This window comes from Marmota flaviventris, chromosome 6 (genome assembly GCF_047511675.1).
Source record: "Marmota flaviventris isolate mMarFla1 chromosome 6, mMarFla1.hap1, whole genome shotgun sequence".
Lineage (NCBI taxonomy): Eukaryota > Metazoa > Chordata > Mammalia > Rodentia > Sciuridae > Marmota > Marmota flaviventris.
The window spans coordinates 158,355,073-158,373,356 of record NC_092503.1 but is presented as its reverse complement, the minus strand read 5'-3'; the positions used below and the strand labels follow the sequence as shown (position 1 = coordinate 158,373,356).

The 18,284-nt window shown below is 34.9% G+C and overlaps 1 protein-coding gene across 1 annotated transcript in view; it reads left to right on the top strand.

Annotated features, from left to right (window-relative positions):
* Positions 1–15,923: 15,923 nt before the first annotated feature.
* Positions 15,924–18,284, top strand: part of LOC139706088 (zinc finger protein 420-like) — a 37,382-nt gene continuing 35,021 nt past the window's right edge. The window contains 1 exon segment of the mRNA XM_071613738.1: positions 15,924–16,044. Within this exon segment, the coding sequence (XP_071469839.1) occupies positions 15,985–16,044 (60 nt within the window). The 5' untranslated portion in view covers positions 15,924–15,984.

Genomic DNA, 18,284 nt, shown 5'->3' with positions numbered 1-18,284 from the left:
GTATCTGCTGTTTTCCAGATATTCTCTGTATCACATGTGATTAAAACCTGACATTTGCCCTCCAGTGAGTATATTGTTTTCTATAACTGTATAAGAAGTCACTCTGCAACTTACTAGTTCACATTTGGATTGAACTGCATTCATCTGCAAAGTTTTTTTTTTTTTAATTTTGTTAATACTTATTTATTAGTTTTCAGCGGACACAGCATCTTTGTTTGTATGTGGTGCTGAGGATCGAACCCGGGCCGCACGCACTTCAGGTGAGCGCGATACGGCTTGAGCCACATCACAGCCCCATCTGCAAAGTTTTTGCTCCATGTGTTTAGCTGTTAAGATTACTGAAATTCAGAGGGTGATCTGGCTGCCAAAAAAAAAAAAAAAGCACCCTGAATCTTCTTCACATGATATCTCAGAATCTAATAAATTAAGGTGAGCTTGTTCTCATTGAGGAGACAGTGTTCTAAAAGCAAAAGCAAAAACATTAAAAAATATTTCCTGACTAGGTACCTGACTAGTACTCTTTCATAGCTACAACTTTATATAAGCCATAGGAAAAAAAAAAATAAGAAGAGCCCTGACCCCAAGTTTGTAGAATACATTCTACATTTGGCTAGAGTAGGAGTAAAATCGCATTGCCAAATTTCTGTACACACATAAGGCTAAAGGACTGCTGATATTATATCACTAATTCTGCCTTTTGTAATAGATGAGGTTTATACAGCTGTTCAGTGTCAAAAACTATTTTGAATATCCCACAAGTACTGTGTGTGTGTGTGTGTGTGTGTGTGTGTGTGTGTGTGTGTGAATGTATGTGTTTATATGAGTGTAGTACTGGTGGTTAAACTGAGAGAATTATTATTCCTGAGCTATATCCTCAATTTTTTTTTTCTTTTATTTTGAGACAGGATCTTACAAAGATGCTTTCTTGTGTGCCCACAATTTTTAAGTACATATCAAGATCAAATATGCCTGACCCAAAAGCAAATCTTATCTCCTTTAGGAGCCATGATTCATCACTATTTTTAAATTCTCTTAAAAGTTAACTAGTGACATTTTTTTTTTCCAAAAAGGGGGATTTATACACATATGGTGGCTCATGTCAGCAATCTTAATAATTTGGGAGAATGAAGCAGAAGAATCACAATTTCAAATTCAGCCTAAATAATATGAGAGAGTCCTAAGCAACTAAGCAAGACTTTGTCTGAAAACTAAAAATAAAATACAATTTAAAAAGCCTGGTGATACAGGGGTTTAGGAGAACTACCCTGGGTTAAGTATTCATTCCTCTCCCCTTAAAAAAAAGAAAGAAAGAAAGAAAGAAAAGAATTTAAAAAAAGAAAAACAAAATTTTTACATCTGATGAACTCTTTATTCAATGGGGATAATATGTTTGAGAAAAACTTCTAAAGCTTATAGCAAGGATTTAAAATAAACTAGGGAAATTGCTGAAAGTTCAATTGAAAAATCAAGAGCAAGCAATATTTTTTAAATTTCTTATCAGGAGAAATTTGAAAACAGGCATATTTCATTTCAGTCATGATGAAAATGCAGGATGCTATGGAAACTGCAACAAAAGGACTGTATCTGTATCACAAAAGTTTTGTAAATGGAGAATATGAAACTACATAAAAAAAGTGAGGACGAGACAACATTAAGGCTATATATGTAATCTAAAATAAATAATATACTAAATCTCCACTATACGAATTTTATCTATGAGTATGTCTACAAAACAACACAATACTCCTTGCATAAAGCAGAGGATTTGTGATAGTCTCAAATTAAAAATGATTTCACATCTGTGGCTGTTGTGCAGGGGCTCATATAACAAAAGCAAGGTTTGGGGCTCAAGCAGTTGAAAGAAGATGTGGGATGGTAGGCATGCTACTTTTGAAGGCAGCAATAGCCCATAACCAGCCTCTAGCTTCTATCCTTCAGCCCCCCAAATTATTAGATAGAACTTTTTTTTTTTTTTTTTTTTTTTTAATGCAGGTCAGACAAAGAAGGCACATCAACACATTTTACTGATGTAAGAACATGCTCACAAACAAATGTTTTTGACCTTGAGTACATAGCTTGAATATGAGTGGGGGTTTTTTTTGTTTGTTTTTTAATATTTATTTATTTTTTTTAGTTTCGGTGGACACAACATCTTTGTATGTGGTGCTGAGGATCGAACCCTGGCCGCACGCATGCTGGGCGAGCGTGCTACCGCTTGAGCCACATCCCCAGCCCCTTGAATATAAGCGTTTATGACCTTGGCTACTTGCTAAAAATACAGCCCTCTGGAAGCCTGGCCAGGTACTAACATACTTAGTCTTTTTTTGTCCTTAAATGCCTCATGGCATTGAGCATTTTACAACTTCTACTGTAAGGAGCAATGCTAACCTCTCCATTCTTAAGGTGCAACACAGAATGCTGTTTATCTCTAATTCTTACAGACAAAAAATAATAATCTTGCTCTCTTGCCACCTGGGTAAATTATTTTTTAAGTCCACCAGTTCTACTTAACAGGTAAAATGGGGTAAACTTGGATACCTGGGCTGGACATGCCAGTTGTTCACTTGGCTGCTGTTGTTTCATTTTATGCATCATCCATTGACTGGACTTGAAAGCCTTCATTCTTCTTTTTCTCCCCAGACTCAATCATCACAATGGGGAAGGCTGATGGGTATTTTCAAAATACAGAGATCTTACTCTACTGGATGTACTTTGGATTCCTAGACTTCTTGATTATCTTGCAATTCCTCATTCTAGTAGTCTCTCATACACTTGCATCAGTTTTTGCTGTCAGATCTATAGAAACCATTCATCCCATGGCCAGAGCAGCTGCACATGACTCATTTGACTACTTCTCCAAATCATCTATGCCACTGCTGCCACTTTTTTCTTTGGCCAGGGCCTGGGGCCTGGGCTTCAGCAATCCATTGATAGTTCAACTTCCAAGGTTCATGTTTGCCCACAGTGCAGTCAGAATCCTTGTTTCTGTTTACAAGGGACTCATTCCATTATGTCACAGCTCTCCATAGGAGTTCACTCTAATAGGACTGAGGCAACTAAGTGTTGTATGCTTCTTGGTGTCCATAGGTGCCACTACTCCCCTAACAATCTCCATTAATCTATCAGGACTGAGATATCTCTCACCTGCAAATATCCTAAAGACTATGCCAGTTGCTGTGTGGGTGTTGAGACCCAGGATGTAAAATTTTGGTCTCTAGCAATTGAGAGATATGAGGCAGAGTTGGCAGTGTAGTCATGCTTATGCAGAGGTAACAATAGCTCCCAGGTAGCCCAGAGCCTTCAGCCCTCAGACTCCTGCATCATTCTATAGGCCTTTTCATATATAGGCCAGAAAACAAAGGTGCAGGATCAATATTTTACACAGTGAACACATGCTCAGAAGAAAATGTTTATGACAATGAATGCATATACTAAATCAAGTTATTTATTACTTGAATAAATGATAATAATATTAATCATCATCATCATCATCATCATAATAACAGTAACCTGTTGGAAGCATCAACAACAGAGTAGCTATAGTCATGTCTGGCCTTTCCAATGATCCACCCTTTTAGGATTCATATTCAAAAAATCTACACACCTGAAGTCTTCTGCAATGATCTATTAGCAAGGAGGTAAGAGCTCTGCATCCACAGGCCTCAAAAAAATATGTTGTATTGTGATATGACTAGAACACAATCCCCCTGTCTAGGATTACTAAAAGCCATCTCCAGATGGTATCTAAACAAGCTCATCATTCTTGCAACTTGTCATTGATCAACTGCTGTATGGCTGCATCTAAAGATATCATATATATTGAAGTCATACAGATATTACTTTGGTGATCTAGAATATGTATACAACTGAATATGGCAGAAACCCATTCCTGTGCTGCTGATAACAAACCAACTGCTATGTGATTTTGCAACACAACTTTTTGTATTTGACATTTTTCTTTATTAATTAGAGATAGAGCCTGTTTTGTATGATTTAAGGTTTGGCTGTGTACTCTGTATCTTATTCACCAAGGATACATAAAAATAAAGAAAATACCTCATCCTCATGAGTTTAAAATTTTATTTATCATATAGTTTTCTCTTTAGCTATAACCACACCATAATTTTCCATAGGCTGTATGGTTTGAACCTAGTATCCTAATAATGCCAGAAGAAAAACCAGAAGTTCAAACATATTGAGTAACATTTTCAAATTAAATCAAAGTTTAGGCAGTAAAAAATTGTCTGGATAAAATGGAGATTAACAGGCTGTTGACTATAATAGATAATGTTACCTTCAATATACATTGAAATATGGGTTTCAATATTTAAACATTAGGAAGTAAGCCAGAATTAATAAAGGGGTGATTATAACAGCTGTTTCTCTGCTTAGCATTTCAATTTTGCCTATTCATAAACCAGGAAACAAGAGCCAATATTTTAATGCATGTCTGTAATTTCAGTGACTCAAGAGGCTGAGGAAGAAGGATTTTAAGTTCAAGGCTAGACTCAGCAACTCAGTGGGGCCTTAAGCATCTTAGTGAGAACTTGGCTTGTCTTTAAAAACAAATGGGCTGGAGATGTGATTTGTGATAAAGTGTTCTGAGTCCAGTCCTTGGTACAAAAAACAAAACAAAACAAAACAAAAACTCTGCTTTTTTGTGTCACTATCTAACTTCTAAGACAATAATGAAAGATTGATAAATCATGTAGTCTAGAGGATGTGAGTTGTGGCTTTGGGATCACATAGACTTGATCCTGAATTCTAGTAATGTTGCTTAATATTCATGAGACCTTTCAAATATTCTTTCACACGGAACAGCTATGTAAACCTCATCCATTACAAAAAGTAGAATGATACCGAGTGTCACCATATTAGCAATTCTTTAGCCTTATCTGTACACATAAAGTTGACAATGTGTTTTTACTCCTCTTGTAGCCAAAGTGCAGAGTATATTTCCCAAACTTTGGATCTGAGCTCTTATTTTTTGTGTGTGACTTATGTAAATCTGTGACTATGAAAGTGTATTAGTTAGAAAACATTTTGAATACTTTGTTTTTGCTTTCATAACACTGTCACCTCCATGAGAATGAGGCCACCTTAATTTATTTGATTCTGAGAAGAAGGGTGCTTTTTTTTTTTTTTTTTGGCAACCATATCTCCCTCTGAAGTTCAGTAACCTTACCAACCATCACCTAATGCAGTAAAAAGATCCCATATGAACCCAGCCTTAATTGATGATAAGCCCACACTTGAGACAATAATTTTTACATAGTTTCTTCTTATTCAGTGATAGATATCTAATTCACTAAACATAGGCTGAATGTCAGGATTTAATCACATGTGGAACAGAAGTTATGAGAAAAACATATTGTGCCTTATAGGTACTGATTAAATTTTTATTAATTTAAATTTAAACTTTAATCTCTTGACAGGCTTTATTGAATTATATAGAAATATGTGTAGACATCTATGCCTTTAATGTTTGATGATATTCTCAGCGTACCCCATACTAAAGAAGAAAATTGAAATCACAACCCTGCATTAGGCTAAAGACAAAACTTCAAAATATTTTTTTAAATGTGTAGATCCCAGTTTCTGGGTTACTGATGATCTGATGACCTAGAGTCTTCTCTCCAGTGATACCAATCTCTTTTGGTTAAAGTATGATATCTAAAATGAAAATGGATCTGTGCCCAGAATCCTGTGAGAAACAGAGTCCACTTTTGTACACTTATGAGATGTAGAGGGCTGCTCTCTCAAAGTACAGAGTCTCTCCTGTTCTTTGGCCTTGAGAGAATGTTGTTTGGTATGTTTATTCCATAACCTATGACACAGAACTGAGTTGTCCATTTTTTTTCACCTTGTTGAGGGGTATTTATGGATCTCAAATATGGAATATAGCTGTGGTGAACATAGATATCCCTGAGAGGTCAAGAGTGAATTTTAGGATGAAGCTTGAAAAATACATTTATTTATTAGTCAATTTATATTTTCAAAAATAATAATATTTTGGATATAGTGCTTTAAATTATTAAATTGATTTAAGCTGTCCTTAATTTTTATTATGAATACTAGAAATTTTTAAATGATACTAGTGCATTATATTGTTTTTCCCTCTGGGAAAATATTACTGCCTTAGGTCATTGCTTAGAAGTTTAAAATAAAATTTGCTTTCTCATAAGACCAGACAGCACAAAAGTTAAATGAAATTTTAAAGTAATTTTGATAATTTTTTTTTCATAAAAATATATATTTTGGGTGTGTGGGAGACCTTGCCTCTTGGTTTTATTTTCCCCATTGGGTTTCTCCCCACTGAAATGAAGTTTTCATCACATGAGAAGAACATCACATACTCTTTTACCTTTCCCCCTCTCACTAAGGTGTGGCTGTAGAGGTCTAAGAGTGGTGAGGATAATGCAAATGATGAGAAGTGATGAGATGTCATTCCAACTCCTCATCAGCCTCTCCAGATCAAGTGGCATGTTTTATTGAGCTGGCTGAACATCTGTTCATTTGCTCTATTATTTATACTAAATGTTGCAGCTTTTTTAACCCTTTTTTCAATCCTTGTTAGTTACCACCAGATTTTTCCATGACATCATTTACTCTAGGGCCAGAAACATCTGGTCTGGTGGTCTTCACCTTGGTCTTCTCACCCTTTCCTCTTATTAGGTGAGGACAACCTGCCAGCGGCCTCACTCTGTTTATCAAGTTGAGAGGAAGTAATTTGTTTATGTCTGAGGGCAATATTGCAGGGCTTCTTTAGGCATGCCTGGTGAGACTGCATGATTCAAACTGAAGTTTTTAAAATGGAGTTTTTTAGGCCAGGCCTAAGGCCATCCTCACAATAGTGTAGTTAATTTGTCCAAAATTAAGGTTTTTTGTTTGTTTGTTTTTTGTTTGTTTAATGTATTTGTCCTCAATTGAGTTTTTTTTTTTCTTTTCTCTCTCTCTCTCTTTTTTTTTTAACCAGGTATTTAACTCAGGGGCACTGAGACACATCCCCAACCCTTTTTTGTATTTATTTAGAGAGAGGGTCTCACTTAGTTGCTTAGTGCCTTGCTTTTGCTGAGGGTGGCTTTGAACTCATGATACCCATGTATAATTCTTCTGAGCCACAGGGGTTATGGCCTGTGCCACCAAGTTTGCTTTCAACTGAGTTTTTAAATATGTAAGACAACTTTATTAAAATGACATTTAGAAGCATTCCTAATAATAAAGCAAACTCCTTTGTCCTGGTGTGGCAGGAAATAAAAGTGGAACTGGACTTTAATTTAAATAACAAGAAAGTTCAATTGCAAGGGCTTAATTAGAACACAGTTAATTAGAAGATTATAGGCCATAGCACTGTTGTACTTTTTTAAAATATTTTTTTCTTAGTTGTAGATGAACAAAGTATCTTTATCTTTATTATTATGATTATTATTATGATTATTATTATTGTGGGTCCAGTATCAAACAGACTGCCTCATGCATACTAGCCAAGCACTCTACTACTGAGCAACAACCCTGGACCCTTAAGTGGTATTTTTAAAAATATTTATTTATATTTTATTTATTTATATGTGGTGCTGAGAATTAAGCTCAGGGCCTCATATATGCTAGGCAAGCACTGTACCACTGAGCCACACCTTCAGCTCTTTCTTGGTACTTTTTAAATACCTATTTTACATAAATTTTAATTAGTAGCTTTGACGCTTTTTCCAATATCTGTTTGGATTAAATCAATAACCTAGAAATCAGTCAAGCAAAGTCTAGTTTTATCTCAAACTCTGATTTTACTTTCTCTTTCTTCCCCAGACTCAGACACCTTATCACAGTGTCTGAATTAAGATTCCTGCTTGAAGAACTTACTGTATGTTGTTCACATTCCAAACTCCAAAATTTACCTGTTCCTTAGTTTTAAAAAAGTCTTACACAATTTTTCCAGAGGTACCAAAATCTCTTGGAGTACTCAGAAATATCCTTATCTGAGTCTTTCCTTTTAGGGAGCAGTTTGAATTATAGGTATGCAGCCTTTAAGGCAAGTAGATAAAAGGAAACTTTTCATCAATACCTTGTATCTAAAATGCACTTCATTTAATTCCTTTTATTAGATACTGTGAATAAACCTACAGTAAAAATGGAAATAAAGTAATGTCTTTAACAAAAATGTCCCAATTTCTTTAGATATATATCCAGAATTATAATTACTGGGTTATAGGGCATTTTTTAAACCAAGAATTGTTATTTATTTTTATTTATTTAGGCACTTATCCACTGTGTTACATCCCTATTTTTTTTTTTAAATAAGACAGGATATCACTGAGTCACTTAAGCCATTGCCAAGTTTCTGAGGCTGGTCTTGCATTTAAGTTCCTCCTGTTTCATCCTCCAGAGCCACTGAGAGTACAGACATTCACAATAATACCCTGCTTTAAAAAATATATTATTAGTGGATTATATGGCATTTTTATTTTGATCTCTTAAGAACCATGATAGGGGCTGGGGATGTGGCTAAAGCGGTAGCATGCTCGCCCGGCATGCGTGCGGCCCGGGTTCGATCTTCAGCACCACATACAAATAAAGATTTTGTATCTGCCGAAAACTAAAATGAATAAATAAATATTAAAATTCTCTCTCTCTCTCTCTCTCTCTCTCTCTCTCCCTCTCTCCCTCTCTCTCTCTCTTAAAAAAAAAAGAACCATGATAGTTTCTTCAAAAGTATCTTTATTAACTTTATATTGTAACCAAAATTTTTATCCATACACATACACATATACTCTGGAGTCCCTACTATCTTTCAGGTATTTGTTTGGTTTGGAATGGTTTGGTGGTAGGAATTGAACTCCGGGGGTGCTTACCACTGAGTTATGTCCCCAGCCCTCCCCCCCCCTTTTTTTTGAGACAGGTGATATATCACTAATATCTCACTAAGTTGCTTATAGCCTTGCTATGTTGTTAAGGCTGTCTTTCAAATCACAATCCTCCTGACTCAGCCTCTCCAGCCGCTAGTATATTTACCACCACACCTAGCTCTTTCATATTATTATAATAACCTTTTCAACAACACTGCCCAGGCTACAGAAAATCTCTTTGACTGATGCATTTTATCCCTGTGGAAAGTTTATATGAAGTAGCCAATGTAGGACTATTCTGTAAAGATTTGTTGGAATAAACAGGGATCATTGGTTTTCAACCTCCTTTTTAAACTACTGTTTGGTATCATAGTTCATAAAAGTGCTGGGAAAAGAATGTAAATTCATTTGTTTGAAATCTACATAAGCTCAGTCACCTTTTGTTCCAGAGTTTGGAACTTCAGGACACAATAACGTAAACAAAAATGTTAAAGTTGAGACATTCAGTACACACATCCACACACACACACACACACACACACAAAAAAAAAAAAAAAAAAAAAAAAAAAAAACCTTTCTAGGAACAATTGGTTGCTCTGGCATTATTACTAGTGTATCAGGGACATAGTAATATAAACAAAATATGTTAAATTTGAAACATTCAATACACACATACACACACCCACAAAAAAACCCAAAATTTTTTTCTAGGAGGAATTGGTAGTTCTGGCCTTATTACTAGTGTATCAGGGTTGGGGCGAGATTCAGGAAGTGCTAAGATCTCACTCAAGCTAAGAGTAGTTTACTGGATTCCTCCCTATATCACCTATAATACAAGCTAGAGTGAACTTCATCTGTCAGCAATAGCAGTTGGGAAAATATGCTGGCAGATTTTTTTATTTTATTTTTTTTTTTTTTTGAGATAAGTTGACAACTTTGATATTTGGGTATTTTTGCGTCTTGGTCACAGCTGATGAAACATTTGTGAAGGCTTTTATGGCTCCTAGATATCACCACATTTTTTTGGTATCATTTCTTTCATATTTCCTTCTTCTTCTTTTTTTTTTTTTTTTTTTTTCTTTTCTGGTGCTAGAGATTGAACCCAGGGCCTTGTGCATACAAGTCAAGCACTCTAAAAACTGAGCTACATCCTCAGCCCCTCTCTCACATTTCTGTTCACTAGAGGTGATGATGGTAATTGGGGATTTTGTCCCAAATGTGGTACATTTCTTAAGACAGGACTAATATCCAGTGTATGTAAATCTCTCTACTCATTCATGATTTTGCCAAAGAGACACTCATAGTAGTTTTTTCTTAAATGTATCTATAGATGGAGGGAGAGTGTCTCATTTAATATTCTGCTTTATTTTCAACATCATTCCCTCTTAGTATTTGCTTTTATAGTGTTGCTAAGGTTGGAACTGACTATCTTGCACATTCTGCATACACACTCTAACAGTGAACTTTGCCACTAGGTCCCAATTCTAACTTTAGGTTGGATAGATTCATTCATTCACGTCTAATGTTATTTTTTTATATGATCTGTTTTACATACGCCATTCTATTGCTCTTAACAATACTATTGATCTACATATGGTTTCAGATTTGATTAATATTGTGATTTATTGGTCTGCATTATTGCAATATAGTTTCATAATATAGATTAAGTGTGTCTCATAACAATAACTACATTATTTGTTTTTTTTTATTAAAGGTTTTGGGGTATTTTACATATATTTTATTTCAAAGATAATTTTTTTTGGTCCCTTCTTTTCTTTTATTTGCTACTTGGAATTAAACTCAGGGGAATTGAGCCACATCCCCAAACCTATTTTTTATGACATTTAGAGACGGTGTCTCACTGAGTTGCTTAGGGCCTCACTTTTGCTGATGCTGGCTTTGAGCTCACAATACACCTGTCTCAGCCTCCCAAGGTGCTGGGATTACAATTGTGCACCAACACGTCCAGCTCTCTTCTTATATTTAAAGAAAAACATGCTAAAATTTTGATAGGAAAATGTTGTATATTAAATTGAGTTAAAATAGTTGTCTTTGTAATGATTAGTTTTATTTACGCACATGGTATTTTATGTGCTTTTGTAAATTTTTATTTAGTTTGTGATAAGTTCCACATATTTTCCTTGAAAGCCATTATTCATGTGATGTATTTAACAGATGTAACTTCAGTATAATACTTATGTGGTATTTTGTTCTCTAATTAAACCAAAAATCTTTCTGGGCTCTAGAAACCAATCTTTCTCAAACTTTATTATTTTTATTTTTCTGAATCACCTCCTCTTTCCTCCTAGGCCCCAGATTTCCACTGTATTGACAAGTATAGCTCTAGATTTATGCTATCACATAACTGTACACTGTCATTGTACACACATATTATAATTTCTACAGGTCTAAGCTGCTTGGTGAGGAGTATTTCATCTTTATATAAACAGTTTTCATGATGAAATAACAGCAATTTCTACTCCATCTTTAGTTCATGAGAATTTATTTTGTGTCCTCATCAATACTTTGTATTCTTTTTGTTGTTTTTGTTTCTTACTGGAATTTTAAATCCGGGGCACACAGAGATTGGGTCACATATAGTTGCTTAGGGCCTTGCTAAGTTTATGAGGCTGGCTTTAAACTCAGGATTATCATGCCTTAGCCGCACAATCCAATGGGATTAGAGGTGTGTGCCACGGAAACTGGTTCTATTTTATTTTTATATTGAAATATATATCACTTCTGAAAATAATTTATTCTTGATATTAAGAATGCATAGAATACCATTTTCCCCCACAAATAACCCTTCCTTTTTTTTGGAAAAGATGTCATTTTTTTTTTTTTTGAAAAGATGTCAGTAGTGCCAGATGTATAATTTATTAAAGTCTAAATGGCAAGGTTGTTGTTATTATTATTTTTATTATTATTATTATTATTATTATTATTATTATTATTATTATTCTATGTATTAGTTACAAAACTTTACGTGTTCATATTATTATAAGGTATATACTCTTTTCTATAACTTCATAGCATACATCAGTGTGTATAAAAATGACATTTTGGGGGTTGGGAGGTGAGGGGAGGGAATCATGGGGTTAGAAATGATGGTGGAATATGATATATATTATTATGTAAAGTACATGAATAAAGGGGTGAATTCATGTAAATATAATTTGTATAAAACCAGAGAAATGAAAATTGTGCTCTATATGTGTAATAAGAATTGTAATGCATTCTGCTGTCATATATAATTAAAAAATAATTAAAAATTAAAGATAAATGATGGCATTATGTTCTAACTGAAAATAAATACCACTCCTTTTAAAAATTGAAAAAAAGGTCTGTTGGTCAGTTGTAAACTTTATAAAGTACAAAATGTATCCTGAACATTTGGTAATACATAAACCTAGATGTAGGTATTTATAGTGGTGTCAGCAAAATTTAAAAAAAAAAATACTGTAGAGTTAATTTTTTGCAATGTATACTCATAATTATATGAGATGCATTTTGTACATGTACATGTATACTACCATTATATACAATTAATAAATGATTACTACATCTCGCATTAACCACATTTATTTCAAATTAATTTGTCTTTTGAAAGCACCAATATATGACACTCTTTGATATATACACTTGATGTGTCTTCAAATTTGTCACTTTTATATATTATGTTCTTTTCTTTATTCTCATTTTTATAGAATTTCTTTTTCCAAATTATTGAGATTAATGAATTTTAGACACTTCAGTTTAACAGTGCAGTCTGTAGATTTTCTTTTTTAACCTCAGATAAAATACATTCCAATTTTAATAAGCTTATTGTTATGTAAATGACTTCTAAAAACCTGCATATATAACACCCTAGCCTGACCTTACTCTGGACTATTGATATCTGGGTGGAGGGGATCTCAAAGTGATTCATGGAAAAGGCAGAACAGGGATGGGTCAGGATGTGAGATGATAGATGCTGAGTATGTAGTAGTGAGTATTAATGAAAAAGTATTGGTAGAATAGATACGGGTAGAGAAAAAAAGTGCTGTGAAGAAAAGAGGGAAAGAATGACCAGCTCAAGAGTTCAGATTTAAAAAGTCTAATGGTGGACCAATGGTAGTATGAGGGTAAGGGGTAGTTTCTTTGGAGGCAGAAATAAGGTAGAAGTGAAAGAAGAAGGCAACTATGACACAGTCCCCAAGAGAAAGAGTCAAATGAATGGGTTATGTGTTTATTTCTTCCCACCTCCAAGTGGAATTGATAAATCAGAGTATGTTTCAGTAGGTAGTATAAAACCATTTCCAAGTAGCTTTACAAATTTATATGGCCACATTCAACATTTGATAATTCCAGTCACATAAAATCTGTGTACTTTTTTATCTGTTTTGTTTATTTATATATTTATTCATTTCATTTTTTTTTCATTCACTTTTGCTTTACTATTATTGTGTAATAGTAAAGCAAAAGTGAATATATATATATAATGCAAACTTCTATAACATTAGATTAAAGTCAGCCAGCCTCAGCAACCTAGTGAGGGTCTAAGAAAATCAGCAAAACACTTTTTATAGAATAATTTATTAAACGCTGAGAGTGTTTCCTAGTAAAAAAGCATATCTGATTTCAATTTGTCATATGAGAGAGAGAGAGAGAGAGAGAGAGAGAGAGAGAGAAAGAGAGAGAGAGAGATCTTGCAAAAATAAAAAAAAAGTAATCAGTGACACTCTTAGTGTCAAGGATGTAAATAATTTCAAAGTAATAGTGAGCTAGTTGAAAAACTCATCTAGATTATTAACTACTGTTTGGGAAGTTGGTCTGCTCTCCAAAATATAAAAGTGAGAGAGGAATTCTTTATTAAAGTGTGCATAAGAAAAAAGAGGAGTTTTGACACAGCTTTTAGTTGATTCAGACTGGGTCAACTTTAGCGGGTGATTAGGGTTCTGCCAAGATGATAAATCCTTGAGTTATTTGGAATAATGTGATTTTATCTAGTCTTCATAAATGAAGATTGAGGTATAATATAAATAAGGCTTGGCAAAGGAAAAACATTTCAATGAAAAGTAAATGTATGAATAAACACATAAAACAATATTTAACAAAAAGTCAACATTCAGAATATTTATGCAATTATGTTATCACCAGTAATGTAAAAACAATGACAACTAAAGAAAAAGTGAATTAATAAAAAACAAATAAATAATGTAGTGAATGAATTAATTAATGAATAACTAACAAGTACAAAGATGTAATGTGACTGAAATTGTCAAAGTCAGCTTGTAGCCATGAAAAAGTGTAAAGGTACATAGAAATGGTGTTTTACTACTTACTGAGACATACCCTATGAACTATAAATTCCACTCCTAGGTGGGAAGAGTTGAACACAGAACCCATTCACTTGGCTCTCTCACTTGGGAACTGTACAAAAAATTGCCTTTTTCTTTCCCCTCAAACTTTATTGCTGCTTCCAAGAACACTACCCTCTATATTCACGCTATCATTGTAGACTTGTAGCATCTGAACCCATCTACTGTTCAAGTTTTTCTTCTTTTCTTTCATTGCTCTTTTTCTCCCTACCCCCATATCGTCCACCAATACTTATTTTGTATAGCAAAATCTACATACTCAGCAATCACTAGTCTTATATTTTACTGTATCCATTTCCTACCTTGTGCATGACCACTTTGAGATCCCCTCCATCAAAACATCATTAGTCCAAAGTGATCAGAATGGGGGTAAAATGTGCAGAATATTAAAGGTCAGTTACACAACAAGAAAGCTATAAAAAGTGGGCCTCATTTAAAGGTGAAAATAAAAAGAAAATCTTTAGACTTCACTAGTTAAAATAAAGGATCCAAAATTTATGAGTCTCAATAATTTGAATTATACCTGTGAGTCAGTTTTTTGGGGGGAAGGGATATAAGGACATTGCTAATGATTTTAAAGCTCAAACTGTTTTGTTTTTTTTTATGAGACAAAAAACAGAAAAATTAAAAAAAATATATTAAAGTAATTGTTATATAATTTTCATAAAAATGCATATGTATTCACAAATTGCTTTAACCTTATAAACAGTTGTAAGTGTCAGTACACTTCTCTCTGGGCTAGGTCCTATTATTGGAAGAAAACTTTACCTTAAAATAACCCCATACAGAGGCATTTAATGCAATTAACAGGCCATCAAATAATAATAATAATAATAATAATAATAATAATAAGAAGAAGAAGAAGAAGAAGAAGAAGAAATGAGGTGTGGCGGATTTCAGGGTTGTGAAACATACCTGTAATATAAGTTACTTGAAAAGCCATCACAGGAGAATTTTAAACACTGTCTGAAGACATATATGTAAATATTATTTATAAAAAGTGTTAATGGGTTCTGTAGTCAGGGTGCACAAGTCCAATACACAGTCTTTTTGTTTTCTTGAATATTTTTTGTTGTAGATGGACACACTACCATTAGTAATTTGTTTGTTGGTTGGCTTTTTAATGTGGTGCTGGGTGTTTAACCCAGTACCTCACACATGCTAGGGAAGCACTCTACCATTGAACCATAACCCTAGGCCCCAAAGTCCTTTACTTAATCATTTTTTTTAGGGGGGGTGGGGGCAGGATTGTATGTGTGTAGTGCAGAGCATTGAATCCATGGCCTTATATAAGCAAAACAAGCACTCTACTGACTAAGCTATATCCTCAGCCCTGATCTGTAGTCTTTTTTTTCAGCCCGGATCTGTAGTCTTTTTTTCATTAAAAAAAAAAAAAAAAAAAAAAAAACGAGGGAATGTATCTCTGTAGACACAGCACTTTTCTCTGTATGTCGAGGAGAGGATCGAACCTGGGATTCACGGATACCAGGATAGCGCGCTACTGCTTGAGCCACATCTCCAGAGCCTGCTTTGCGGTCTTTTAACAGTGACAATGGAGCAGCCTGTCATTCAGACTGATTCTGCGCCCACTTGGCTCAGGTTGGATGCAGTGCCTGAAGCCTTGGCCAATCAGTCTCTTAGGCGAGAACTGTCCAATCCGCGTGCAGCCAGTGATGAGGGGGCGGGCTTCCACGAACTTCCGTTCCCTTCCGGTCTGGAGCCGGCCATTTTTTCGATCATTTTTAGGCTTTCTGTCCTGGATCCGGAGCCCAGGTTTCTGTGCTATGGAGAAGCTGAAAACAAACCACAGGGAGACCGCTGAGAACCCTGAAAGCCAGGAAATGGTAAGTGTGCCTTGTATCTTGAGACTGCGTAGGAAGGTGGCTTAAGGCTGACAGGAGTGGCAATGGTGGAAACTGGCAGTTGTGGCTAGGGACTCCTCCTGGTCCTCTCCAGAGTCATGTGGCCAGAGGGTCTCTGTGGTAGCTTAGCCTTCACCTCCCTCTTACTAGTCTAGTGAGGCTTAGATCAGCAGTTGAAATCCTGGGCATTTTGTTCCATAATTGTATGGTGTTTTCAGCTTCTTTCTAAAGCCCTTTGTGGGCTTCCATGTCCCATGAGTCCAGCATGACTCCAGATTGCATAGTGAAGACTGAGATAATTATCAGGAGAGGACCCCAAATCCATTTGTTGTACTCATGCATGAGAGAGGCTGTTGATTTTAGGGCTTGTTACTCATAAGGGTTTGTTTGTTTGTTTGTGTCTTGTTTTCTTTTTGGTACCAGAAATTCAACTCAGAGGTGTTCATCCACTGATTCACATTCCCACCCCTTTTTAAAATATTTTTATTTAGAAACAGGGTCCCTTTGAATTTCTTCCGGCCTCACAAATTTGATGATGCTGACTTTTAACTCATTCTCTTCATGAGTCCTGAGATTTTTAAATGTAGGGGAAGCAGTATCTCAAATCCAGAACGGACATCTGAAATCCAGAACTTCAGTTTAGCTCTCCATAGGTCTCAGAATAAACCCCTAGTTTTCTAGCTCTCTGTTCACATATCCAAAACTAGGGTTCTCTGTTCACAGAGAATAAGTAATAGAATAGAATAGATAGTATAATGACCATGTAATGTGGATAATGGGTGTCACTCAAACACCCCTGGCCGCTAACTGAAAGATGTGTTAATGAGCACCATTAAGGCCTATTTCAAATGTAAAAGAGCTTGAAGCCCACTTGTGGGAACACCTTCAACAAAGTCCTTTGTCTCAGGGGTGATTCCTGATTGAATTTGAACATAAAAGAATTGGTCACAGAAAGAATGAAAGTGAACCCCTGTGGTAGTCAGGATGCCTTTTCCAAAGCCTATTCTAAATGCATTATGCTCCGTGTTCTGCCCAAAACCATTAGTAAACTTCTAAGATGGCACATCAAGATGAGTTTTTTTTCTGGTATCATTCCTCATATCACATAGTGGGAATTCTATTTCTTAGATTTTTTTTCTTCAAAATTTATGAGACAAGCACCCAGGTGCAATTGGCAAACTGAGAAATTTTGGTTCATCTCAAAACTCCACTTTCAGCATTATCAATCATTATTTTTTCATATTTTATTTTAATTGGATGCATCATTTATGTTTTTCTACAAGAAATGAAGGGCATTTTTAAAAGAGTTTAATTTATCATTCTGAGATTTTCACATCATGAGAAGAAAGCAGAATAAAATTTGGTGACATTAAAAAGAATGAATCTCTCCTAAATGAGGTTTATGTGTCCCAATTAATAAATTTTAAAAACTGTAATGGGTCATCAATTGATGTTTTATTTATTTATTAATGTATTTGTTTGTTTACTTATTTATGGCCAGACCATTTTATTAAAATAACCCACAGAAGGGCTGCGGTTGTGGCTGACCTATAGAGCACTCACATAGCACGTGAAAGGTCCTGGGTTGGATCCTCAGCACCACATAAAAATAAATAAATAAATAACCCACAGAAACATTCCAAACATTTCAGGAAACTCTTTTCCTGCCTGGTGTGGCAGGAAAAATAAAAGTGGGACTAACTTGAATTTAAATTACATGCAAATTCAATCTCTCTCTCTCTCTCTCTCTCTCTCTCTGTACTGGGGATTGCAGGGCCTCATGCTTAGAAGGCAAGCACTCTACAAGCTGAGCTATTTACTCAGCCTCATTTATTTTTGGAGGGGGGGAGACCAGGGATTGAAGTCAGGGGCACTCTACCACTGAGCTACATTCCTACCCTTATTTTGTATTTTACTTAGAGACAGGGTTTGAGTTGCTTAGTGCCTCACGATTGCTGAGACTAGTTTTGAATTCATGTTCCTTATGTTTCAGTCTTGTAAACAGCTGATATTACAAGCATGCACCACCATGCCTGGCCAATTTCAATCTTTTGGGCTAAGTCTTACACAGCAAATTAGATCAAAGTCCATGTCAATAACGCCGTACATTATTTAAAAAAAAAAAATATATATATATATATATATATATATATATATATTTTTTTTTCTTAGTTGTTGATAGACCTATATTTTATTTACTTATATGTGGAGCTGAGAATTGA